The 10,905-nt window shown below is 49.0% G+C and overlaps 1 protein-coding gene across 1 annotated transcript; it reads right to left on the bottom strand.

The window, feature by feature from the left end:
- Nucleotides 1-600: 600 nt before the first annotated feature.
- On the bottom strand, nucleotides 601-9,966 carry LOC111865483 (protein takeout-like). Its single transcript, XM_023853570.2, has 6 exons — nucleotides 9,678-9,966; nucleotides 9,072-9,164; nucleotides 6,920-7,064; nucleotides 3,923-4,056; nucleotides 1,510-1,659; nucleotides 601-1,195 (listed from the first exon to the last, which is right to left on the bottom strand). The coding sequence occupies exons 1-6, from the start codon at nucleotides 9,739-9,741 to the stop codon at nucleotides 1,035-1,037; spliced, it is 747 nt and encodes a 248-aa protein (XP_023709338.1). The 5' UTR covers nucleotides 9,742-9,966; the 3' UTR covers nucleotides 601-1,034.
- Between the last annotated feature and the right edge of the window lie 939 nt (nucleotides 9,967-10,905).

Raw genomic sequence — 10,905 nt, 5'->3', positions numbered from 1 at the left:
TATTGTTCAGTTCGTCTAACACAGTCGCACGAAATTGTGCACCTTTTAGCACCTTCCCGCCATGATGTGCAGTTTAATATTTCACCACATTGTTCTGTCACTTGTTCTGAGTTCATATACAGTGTTATGCGTTTTGTAGGAAACATTTCACATAAAATTCTATTCACTTTGTCTCCGGACAACTCACAAGTTCTTGTTAAGTGGAGGGGCTCCTGAGTCCATGCTGTGATCCGGACCGCCCTTTCCTTCATATCTACACACTGGTTTCTGGAGAAGCCGCCAGTTGTGCAGCTTCTCAACAACTTCCCAGCATTTTATGGAACCGAAGGTTCATTACCCTGTTCACAAGAGCCCTCCACTGGTCACCATCCTAAGCCAGATCAATCCATATCATGTCACCCTATCCCATCTCTCTGAGGTCCATTTTATTATTGTCCACCCACCTACTCCTTGGTCTCCCCAGTGGTCTATTTCCTTTTGGTTTTCCCACCAATATCCTATATGCATTCCTTTTCTCCACATTCGTGCTACATGCCCTGACCACCTCATTCTCCTTGACTTGGAGAAGAGTACAAGTTATGAAGCTCCTCATTATGCAGTTTTCTCCAACCTCCTGTCACTTCATCCTTCTTCGGTCCAAATATTCTCCTCAGCCCCTGTTCTCAAACACCCTCCCTGAATATCTGGGGTCAAGTTACGGAAGGCCATGACAAATTTGTTTCCCTCCGCCCGGAGACACAGGCCGACAGGAAATGGCGCGAACCCGATAGGAAGGCACTAAGTCGATGCTGCAAAGTACGCAGTGTTGCCAAATTTAGTTTTCACCGGTAAATTTTTACATGATTTTAATTATTACTTCCGGGCCCCTCCGAGTGAATCACCCGGTAGTGCAGCTTCCGGTGTGTCTCAGTTCTTTGCTCTGTCCACGTCGTCTCGTTTTCCTCAAAGTGCACACCGTTTGCTGATGCGAGGTGTGCGAGGTGTTCGTCCAGTCGTGACGGCGTCACATGGCTGCAATCCGCTGTCGCTCCTACCTACGGAAGATGCTCCGGGAAGGCTACATCAAAGGGCACCATGCTGTCGAATCTTGTGTGGAATCTGAAGAGGATGTCCCTGAACACTGTGTTCATTATGGGCACCAGTTCCTTGAGTAGTTCCTTCCAGTTCTCCTCCAGAAACTCGTTAGTTCGCTCGTCTGCAACAGAGACCACTGATAAGTGAGTTAGACAGACGCGTGCTGTGGCCTGTGCGTGGGTCACTTCGAGACGCTTTCAGTGCCCAGACTGTACGGCGGCGAGTGGCGGGATGAATGCTGAAGGGTACTGCACGGGTACTTCGGAGGGACAGAGGAAAATTACGAGAAAAGGGCTCAAGTCAGGACAGCCTGGGACACTTCCTACACTGACTTGTCAGTTCCGGTACAATACATCGATCTGAACAACACCGGTTCCTTCCACATCCTTTCGGATTCATCATTCATGCATGTGAAGTGACGCAGTGTCGGCTTACCCAGCATCTCGTTGCCTTTGAACAAGCCGATCTGCTTCACGTGCATCCTCGAGGGACTGACAGCGGTCTCTGGGTTCCTGGGAACAAGATGGCGCCTCCCGTCAATCAGTTCCAGGTTATAGTCCACGTCGTACGTGAGATGTGTGTCCACTGTAATGAATCGTTCAGTTCGCTTTTATTTATATGCTACTTTGGCGGCATATGCACACTTTTGTTGTCAGCTGTCAACTGCAAACATGGCGGTGGTGCGAAACTTAGGGCTTCTGTGCAGCGAATTTAATGTAGACAGGATCTTCGGCATAGCGACAGGGTACGGGCTGGATGGCTGAGGGGCCAGAGTTCCGAGTCGCGGTGGGGGCGAGAATTTTCACTTCTCCATGTCGTCCAGACCTGCTCTGGGGTCCACCCAACCTCCTAGCGAATGGGTACTGGGAGCTCTTTCAACCGGGGGGGGGATAAAGCAGAAGGGCCGTGAAGCTGACCACTTACCTCCAACTAGTGCCGAGGTCAAGAAAATATAGATCTATGCATTCACTTCATGGCCTAGTGCTTAATTGGTTAAGCACAGGGATAACTTTACAGTTTTTACCAGGATATCTTAAGTAATGAGTTTTAACAGTAATAGTAGTATCAGATCCGGGATAGCTCAGAAGGTATAGTGATAGGCTAAGGACTGGAGGCTGGGGTTCAAATCCCGGCATGGGAAAGATATCATTCTCCCTTTCACAGCGTGCGAACTGGCTCTGGGGCCCACCCACCCTCCTATCCAGTGACACAGGGGATTTTTTCCAAGGGGCTAAAACGGCCGTAATGTGAAGCTGATCACACACCTCCCTCTACTGCCGAGATCAAGAATGGTCGAGCAATACCTCCACTCCTCCATACGTTATCATGGCGTGGGGCAGCTTTACTTCGTCAGTAGTAACAGATACAGATACAGATACAGAGGTAGGATTAGGAGACTAAGCAGTGTTGAAGTGGGAGTATGTCCTTCGGAGGAACATAGCGCCTCCGTCTTCAGAAGGGCTGCCTCACAACCCAGAAGATGGAACGGGCCGAACAAGCGAATGCTTTAGTGCTGTACTGATGCTAGTGCCCTTGAGCGCCGCTGCTGCAGAAAAAGCAAGTCAGGTAGCTGACAGTGTTCACGCGCCTTCTGGGGCCCCACAGATACCCGTTACAGTCTTCTTGAAAGTTACGCCGTATGATCTGGTAGAATATGCTCTTTCCATCTTCAGGGTAAAAGTTTTCAAGTTCCTTTTACCCTGAAGGTGAGGGAGGGCAGCAGGTATCTTCGCATCACTGCTATCTACCAGACAACACGGAGTCACTATAACATTCGGCTGCACAGGAACACCCGCTGGCCCACGAACACTTATATTCGGTAAGTGCTCGGTTCGAGCCTCGGCCGGGACACCGACTGACCTTACTGGGGTTTTCGTGATTCGGGCAAATATCGGTACAGGACATGACCGCTCCCTTCCGGATCCTGTTCCAGTCATTATCGTCCCAAAATGTCACTCTCTTGAAGTTAAGTGAGGAGAGCGGCGTCTCACTCCGGGTTAAGAGAGAGCAACGGTGACGTCGGCTCCTATCCGTGCCCTTCTCTTGTTTAAAGGTTTGAGAGGGAGGGGGAGGAAGTGCTGGGACGTGGTGAGGGAGGGGGGACAAGAAACTATATCTCCAGTTTTGAAGGTTCCCAGGCAGTGCCCGCTCGTCCTTCTGGTAGAGGTAATGCATATGATTATATGACGTTGGAAGGGCTGCATTACAGTGAGATTCGATCTAACATTTGGAGGGCTGCGTGTGAAGCAAGCAGTGGCAACGTGGAATTTGGGTACAAACACAGTATTTGCTGTGGGGCCGAGGAAAACCACGGAAAACCTTGATCGAGTTGGCCGGTCGCAGGTGCTTCCAAATGCAAACAAACTTCTAGCCAGTAGTCCGTCATTAAATCGGAGTGAGAGTCACTTTACGACTGGCTCTTTACCGTCAATCAGTTCGTCTTGGCGTCAGCCCCTTGAGACCCACGATCAGTAATTTTATTTTCCAACTAAACACTTGCGGTTATAGTCTTTATGTAACATCCTCTCTGACGAGAGAATGGGTCTGTCGTTTACAATTGTGTTTGGCCTTTGCAAGCGCAGTCATTCTCAGGTCCGAGTCCCTCGGGACTTATGGCCATATTTTACTGTCGGAGATTCGAGACTCTCCCAATCTGGAAGGCCAGGTCCCCGCATTTATATCCCCCAGGAACAGGGTGGCCTACTTATACCCCCAGACACTGGGTTCCCTTTCCGTCGCCTCCTAGGAGTCGCAAGACTATGGTGGAGGTATTCGAAACCGCCTCCACACAGGCTCATGGCATACACTATATCCCGGATGGGAGGGGCGGCTCCTGTCGCATAGTTACCGAGCGTGACGTTGAAGTTCCCGCTGCCGCTCAGTGGCAGTTGCAGTACCCGGCCACACACCTCGTACTGACCGATGACCTCCAGCCTCGGGGTCGTGGCTTCATGGTGAATGTGCCGCGTCTCGAAGTTGAAGCTGAAACACAGTGAACCACTGCGTTAAATTGCGTGACCTGGCCTCGAGTCGGAAGGTGTTGGGATCGAGTGTCGGTCGGGGCAACAGCTTTCCATGGTAATCCTGTCTCCCCAGGGAAAGTCTAACTCACTATCTCAGCCTGTCGCGGCAGCAACTTTCCGTGGTAATCCTGTCTCCCCAGGGAAAGTCTAACTCACTATCTCAGCCTGTCGCGGCAGCAACTTTCCGTGGTAATCCTGTCTCCCCAGGGAAAGTCTAACTCACTATCTCAGCCTGTCGCGGCAGCAACTTTCCGTGGTAATCCTGTCTCCCCAGGGAAAGTCTAACTCACTATCTCAGCCTGTCGCGGCAGCAACTTTCCGTGGTAATCCTGTCTCCCCAGGGAAAGTCTAACTCACTATCTCAGCCTGTCGCGGCAGCAACTTTCCGTGGTAATCCTGTCTCCCCAGGGAAAGTCTAACTCACTATCTCAGCCTGTCGCGGCAGCAACTTTCCGTGGTAATCCTGTCTCCCCAGGGAAAGTCTAACTCACTATCTCAGCCTGTCGCGGCAGCAACTTTCCGTGGTAATCCTGTCTCCCCAGGGAAAGTCTAACTCACTATCTCAGCCTGTCGCGGCAGCAACTTTCCGTGGTAATCCTGTCTCCCCAGGGAAAGTCTAACTCACTATCTCAGCCTGTCGCGGCAGCAACCTTCCGTGGTAATCCTGTCTCCCCTAGGAAAGTCTAACTCACTATCTCAGCTTGTCGCGGCAGCAAACTTCCGTGGTAATCCTGTCTCCCCAGGGAAAGTCTAACTCACTATCTCAGTCTGTCTGGCCAGGCCGATTTCTTTCCACGCTGCAATGTTAGCAGCTGCTCCCTTCTTAATCCCCTGCCTACTTACAATAGAGAAGTAGGACGCTGTAACCGTCCCTGCTCCCGTGTTGCGTTCCAGGGACTCTCCAGACGTACTGGAGTGTGCAAGCTGGCAGTTATTCAGGGAGAGGCAGAACCTCAGTACTAAGCATTTAATAACAACAATAACACAAAAATAATAATAATAAAAACTAAACACTTGTATTAACAAATTCAATATTCTTGCGCTCGACAATTGTATACCACAGAAGAAGTCGCCCGTGTACACTATGAAGAGAGCGCATATGCGAGCTCTCTGCCTGCGCCCTGTCAAGGTTTCCCAGTTCGAATCGTTTCTGTGATGTGCAAATTTAGCCGCCATGTTTTGGACCCGGTCTAGCGCATCTATCGCTCCCTTCCTTTAAGGGTCCCATCAAGCCGCCCCATATTCAAGAATCGGACGCAGTAGTGATGTGAAGGCCGAACTTTTAGTGTTACCGTTCCCCTTTTTAAGAGTTCGCCGTGTCATTAACTTAGTCAGCCCAACTGAAATCGCTGCGCAAAATTGTTCTCAAGTCTCTACAGCTGCTCGCTTCCAGAATTACGATGTCCCGTAACGATTAATTTAGTGGTTCCATCACACGGGCTCTCGTGAAACAAACTCAACGTCAAACCAAAGCGACGGGTTTTACAAGCCTGGCTGTTTTGATTAATTTCGATAGATTTGTTGTAGTCTAAAAATACGGTCGCCTGGTAGCCAGTGGTGACCGACAATTTGTTTTTGCCAGTTTCTAATCAGCGTTCAGCACTTCTGGCAAGCCCACCGTGTCAGTTGAGGTACACACGAAATTACGAACCTCACCTGACAAATTTAAGATCAAGATATTTGGCAAGCCATAACAATCTCTCGCTTGAACTCGACGTTTCGTCCGTTACCTGAGGCTTGCCCCGCGTATGGGGAGGAAGAGACGAGACGAGGCGGAGGCGAGGCGCCACCAGAACACTCCTCAGGCTACGAGTTTTAAACAGTTTTGATCTCTGTTGATTGGTGCTGGGGCCAGGAGTGACTGGGCAACGGGATGTGACTTCCCGCAGGAACAAGAGGCGTCCAGACCGGCTCTGGGACCCACCCTCGGCCAGGAACTTAAGCTGACCACTCATCTCCACGCCAGTGTTAACACTGCGTTGGGCTGGAACTCCAGTGTCCCTCACTGTTGAACGCGAGGAAACCTTACGTTTACCATCTTATTGAAGCTAGTGAGGAGGTTAGTCTAGAAGTGAAAGCAGAGGAAGCTAAGTACATGTTGCTGTCCCGTCACGAGAATGCAGGCCAAAATTGTGACATAAAGATAGCTAACAGATCCTTTGAAAATCTGGCTCATATTAAATATTTGGCAGCGACAGTAACAAATCAAAACCTGATTCCGGAGGAAACTAAGAGGAGATTGAACTCGGGTAATGATTGCGTGAACTTCGTCTGCTGTCCAAAAACATAAAAATTAAAATATACAAAGCTATCATTTTGCCTATGGTTCTGTATGGGTGTGAAACTTGGTTTCTCACAATAAGAGAGGAACACAGACCGAGGGTGTTTGAGAACAGGGTGCTGAGGTGAATATTTGGACCGAAGAGAGATGAAGTGACAGGAGGTTGGAGAAAAGTCCATAATGAGGAGCTTCATAACTTGTACTATTTAGAATGATAAGTCAAGGAGGAGGAGATGGATGAGACATGTAGCACGAATGGGGAGAGAAGGACTACATACAGGATATTGGTGGGAAAGCCAGAAGGGAAGGACCACTAAGAAGACCAAGAAGTGGGTGGACAATATTAAAATGTATCTTAGAGAGATAGGATGGGAAGGTATGGACTGAATTGATGTGGGACCAATAGTGGGTTCTTGTGAACACGGCAATGAACCTTCGGGTTCCATAAAATGTTTAGCAGAAGAACTTGCGGCTCTTCAAGAAGGGCTCAGCTCAGTCCAGATGTGTGTGCGACACGTACCTCCACGCCCCTCGTACTCACTTTGTCATCTCTATTTTGGTGTCCGTTATGCCAGATATGTGCACGTTCTTCATAAGTACTGTGAGGCCCCCTGCGCCCCCAACTTCCACCTTGACCTGTTCCACCTGCATGGGATCCAGTGGCAGCAGTCTGAAGCTGGGGTCACCTGATAACAAAACAGTCCCTGTTCTCACTGCGAAGTTCCCCGTCATACTCAGCGACGTTTCGGAGGAAAGTACTGCCTCCGTATTCACGGCCAAAGAGTAACAAGCTAGGAAGCAGATCTGCATGCGTCTTACTTGGCTTACTCTTCGAGCCTAGAGGAGGGAGGAACTGCGACTCACGGAAAGGTCGGTAAGAATTCTACCAGGCTACACGGCATCACGTTCACTGCCGATATACTGTGGCATGAGCTGCGTGTTCAGCACACACAAACACACGTGTAGAAGTGTGACTATAGACGGGGTTTGGATTGGCGATTGTACAGGTCGTAACTACAAGTATTTCTATTGCTAGTGGGGTGGGACTAAGTCCCTTATATTGCTAGTGGGGCGGGACTAAGTCCCTTGTACTGCGGCCACTTCTGGCCTATTGTACCAGCCCAAGATGATAGGTGAGGATGATTGTGGATCAATTGGTGGAATGAAGATTGGCAGGGGAAACCGAAGTACTCGGAGAAAACCTACCCCTGCGCCACTTTGTCCACCACAAATCTCACTTGCGCAGACCCGGGATCGAACCCGGGCCGCCGCGGTGGGAAGCCAGCGCTAGCCGCTTCAGCTATGGCGCTGCATAACTGCAAGTAACTGTAACACTATCGCCAGTTTCCACACTTTACGGCATAAGGGCAGAATCTTAGAATTTTGTATTTTTATAGCGCCTGGACACGGGGAGTGTAGGTCAGGGTAGTGAACGTTACGACAGGTAAACTAGCACAGCCTGAAAGGTTGACTCAGCTAAGGGTGGGGGGGCTGCCGGAGACACGGCGGAGCAGCAGCAGCCCAACTGAGAGCCACATCCAGAGAGTGGAACCGCTAACTGTAGCCAGGGACACGCAGTGTATGGTTACATCACCGAGCAGAGACTAGTAGGAACTTAAATGACACTAATGAGGAGCTTCATAACTTGTACTCTTCGCCAAGTATAATTAGGGTGATGATGTCAAAGAGGATGACATGGGCGGGACATGTAGCATGAATTGGGAACAGAGGAATGCATATAGGAGATTGGTGGGAAACCGAAAAGGAAGGAGACCACTGAGAAGACCAAGACTTATGTAGGTAGTTTTTATTGTAAGCCTAATTTTGTAGTCTTATGTGCAACCTTTCGTGAACGTAGGTTGGAGAGAAGGGTAAAGCGACGTGAAGTGGAATGTGTCGCATACCCCAGAATATTACCCTTCCTAACGCTTTACCCTGTCTCCATCGTATCTGTACGAGAAGGAACACCTGGTGGGGTGTAGGAACGTTTAGAAGCGGAAATGTTCCCTCAGTTTCTGCAAACTGCTGAGATGCACCAAACCGACTGCTCCGTACGTCTTCATTGAGCACAAACGTTATCCAGGAACTGCCCTTGCTGCGAATCGAACCTTGCTCTTCCAGTCTGTTTCCTATGATTTGTCGTTTGAAAATTCTTTTGGAAGTGACGTTTTTGAAGTCCCTGAATCCGCTTTATTGAGGGGAGGGAGACTATAATTTTATCAGAATGTTCCTAGGCTCCGCCCATTCGACCTTCCGTCAAGGCTAATGTGAAAGTGAAGACGTTAGAATGGTTACAAACAGTGGCTTGAGACGGGGTCCTAGGGATTTGGGTTTTATGAATTAATGTCGAATTATGTAATTTGGGGACAGCAGTGGGGCTTAATTTCGACGATTTTAAGTCGGCAGGGCTGCATGAGAAGCACGGAGAAGCAACTTGGAAAATACGAAACATCTCAGCATTTGCTTGAAGACGGAGTAAAAGCAAGAAAACCTGTGTCGAGGCGGCTGGTTGCACCCTTGCTTGTAGCCTGCAACCCGGCCAGCTGAATCGTGTGGCATACCCATTAACGCTTCCGTAACGTCCCTAGTTGAGCCCGTGCATCTGGTATTGAAGAATTCAGTTACGGCCTCACAGAGAACCCACTTTACAAAGATGTAGTTTCGAAATGTTCGTATTGTACCCGCAGCCTCACCTTTCACTGCGTAAGGAAAGCTGTCCCGTGCACTCCGCAATGCGCAGGCGTTGAAGTCGGGATTGCTGCGCGCGCATGGCTTGATGTAAGTTGCTGGAAAGAAAAACAAAGGTGCATTACGTAAGAACCGTCTGTTCTCACACTCTACATCAAGGCCCAAAGTCTTGCAGGATCATTTACCAGGGTTATCCATACTTTCTGAAGGTGCGACCCTTTTTCAAGTTTTCAAATTTCAGGAAATTTGTTATGAACTCTGTGCCAGTGTAGGTTACCATAACGTCTACGTTTAAATTTCGTAGTCAGTAGGAAGGATATGGCGTCTGCCAAACTTCTGAGGTGGGGTTATTTAATGTCACTGAAGCTGTGTATGATAATTGGCGTGAAGGTGAAGTGTCCCTGTGCATAATTAAGTACCATGCCATGAAGACGTATGGGGGATGGGGGTGTGATAATAGATATTTGAATAATAAGAGACGCAGCGTTCGTTAAAGACTTTTCTTTTCCCGCAGAATGGCAGACAGTACAATAGGAGCTGCAGGAAAGTTATATTTGGCTTTCAGATTTGTGACGTAAGTAACAAAGTAGTCGCGTTTTAGTTGTACTTACGCAAAGGTAGGGCCGTTTGTGCCACACGCACCCAGGCAGCTGCTAGGATGACCGCTTTCCACATGGTGACAACAAACGCGCGGGTAAGCTGCTGTTCAGCCGGTGCGCTCTGTGTACGAGGCGCACAGCCGTCTCCTGCGCAGTACCTGGAAGCTGTGCGCTCACCATCGGCCTGCACTGGGAGCACGTCACTGTAGTGTCGCAATGAGTTCCCCAGGTGTTCTGATTGGACATCCTCTGCTGCGTTCCTTTTTCGTTAATTTTGTTGCTTGCTGGGGCTAGTCTTTGTCCTGCAAAATATGGAAGCAACGCGCAACGCACTTGCACCGATCAGAATTTAAACAGGAAGAAGAAGGCATTGTACTAAATACTACGGGCTTCGCGTTAAAGTAGAACGAACACCGTCAGTACATTCTTCTGTCTGCCCAAAAAGCATTTTAAAACAATTTTAAACTGAAGAATGCCGTCTTCTGGAATGTGGCGCCATGTACGTCTTGTGTGAACCGACGTCAAAGCCTCGACTCTTACACAATTTTAAGCTGGTTTTAGACTTTAATCTTAATGTTAACAACTACCTTAACCGTGTTAGCTGTTTAGTCTTAATTTCTATAAAGATTACTGCAAGTCCCTCTGTGCTGCTATGAAAGTAACCCATGTTCAAACAACAGCATATGCAAAGCAGTTCCTCTCTATTGTTGCCCTGCCTTGTGATCATGGTACCTGTTGACGCCGACCCACGCAACATCTAGTAGATTCTGAAGTCTTCTGACGGTGGTGGACATTTCTCCCAACTGTACCCCCCACCCCCCACCCCTATCAGCAGTGAGGTTAAGATCTGTGTGGTGTGACAGATTCTTTGTCGGTTTCTATTAGGTTTTAGTCTCCAGGGTTCAGTTTCTACTCCACAGATGGCGCTAGCTGTAGGCACAAAATGGTTTCACAAATTCTCCATTTAATCCTATACATGGACTTGGTTTGTTGGCTATGTTTGTTGCATAAGATTTTCACTTTCCTCTCTACATTACTCCCAGGTCTCTGCATGCTGTATCACAATTTTCATGTTACCTCACCTCGCCATATCCTGGTCTCAGGTGTTTCCGTGTGGAGTCGGGGTCGAATACCTCCACCGTGGCCCTGCGAGTCGTAGGAGGCGACGAAAAGGGAAGTCTCAAATCTGAGACACGAGTCCCGCGGAACTCGGATTCGAGAATGACTGCGCTGGCGAGGA

This window comes from Cryptotermes secundus, unplaced genomic scaffold (assembly GCF_002891405.2).
Source record: "Cryptotermes secundus unplaced genomic scaffold, Csec_1.0 scaffold454, whole genome shotgun sequence".
Lineage (NCBI taxonomy): Eukaryota > Metazoa > Arthropoda > Insecta > Blattodea > Kalotermitidae > Cryptotermes > Cryptotermes secundus.
The sequence above is the reverse complement of the archived record's forward strand: the minus strand, read 5'-3'. Positions and strand labels throughout refer to the sequence as shown.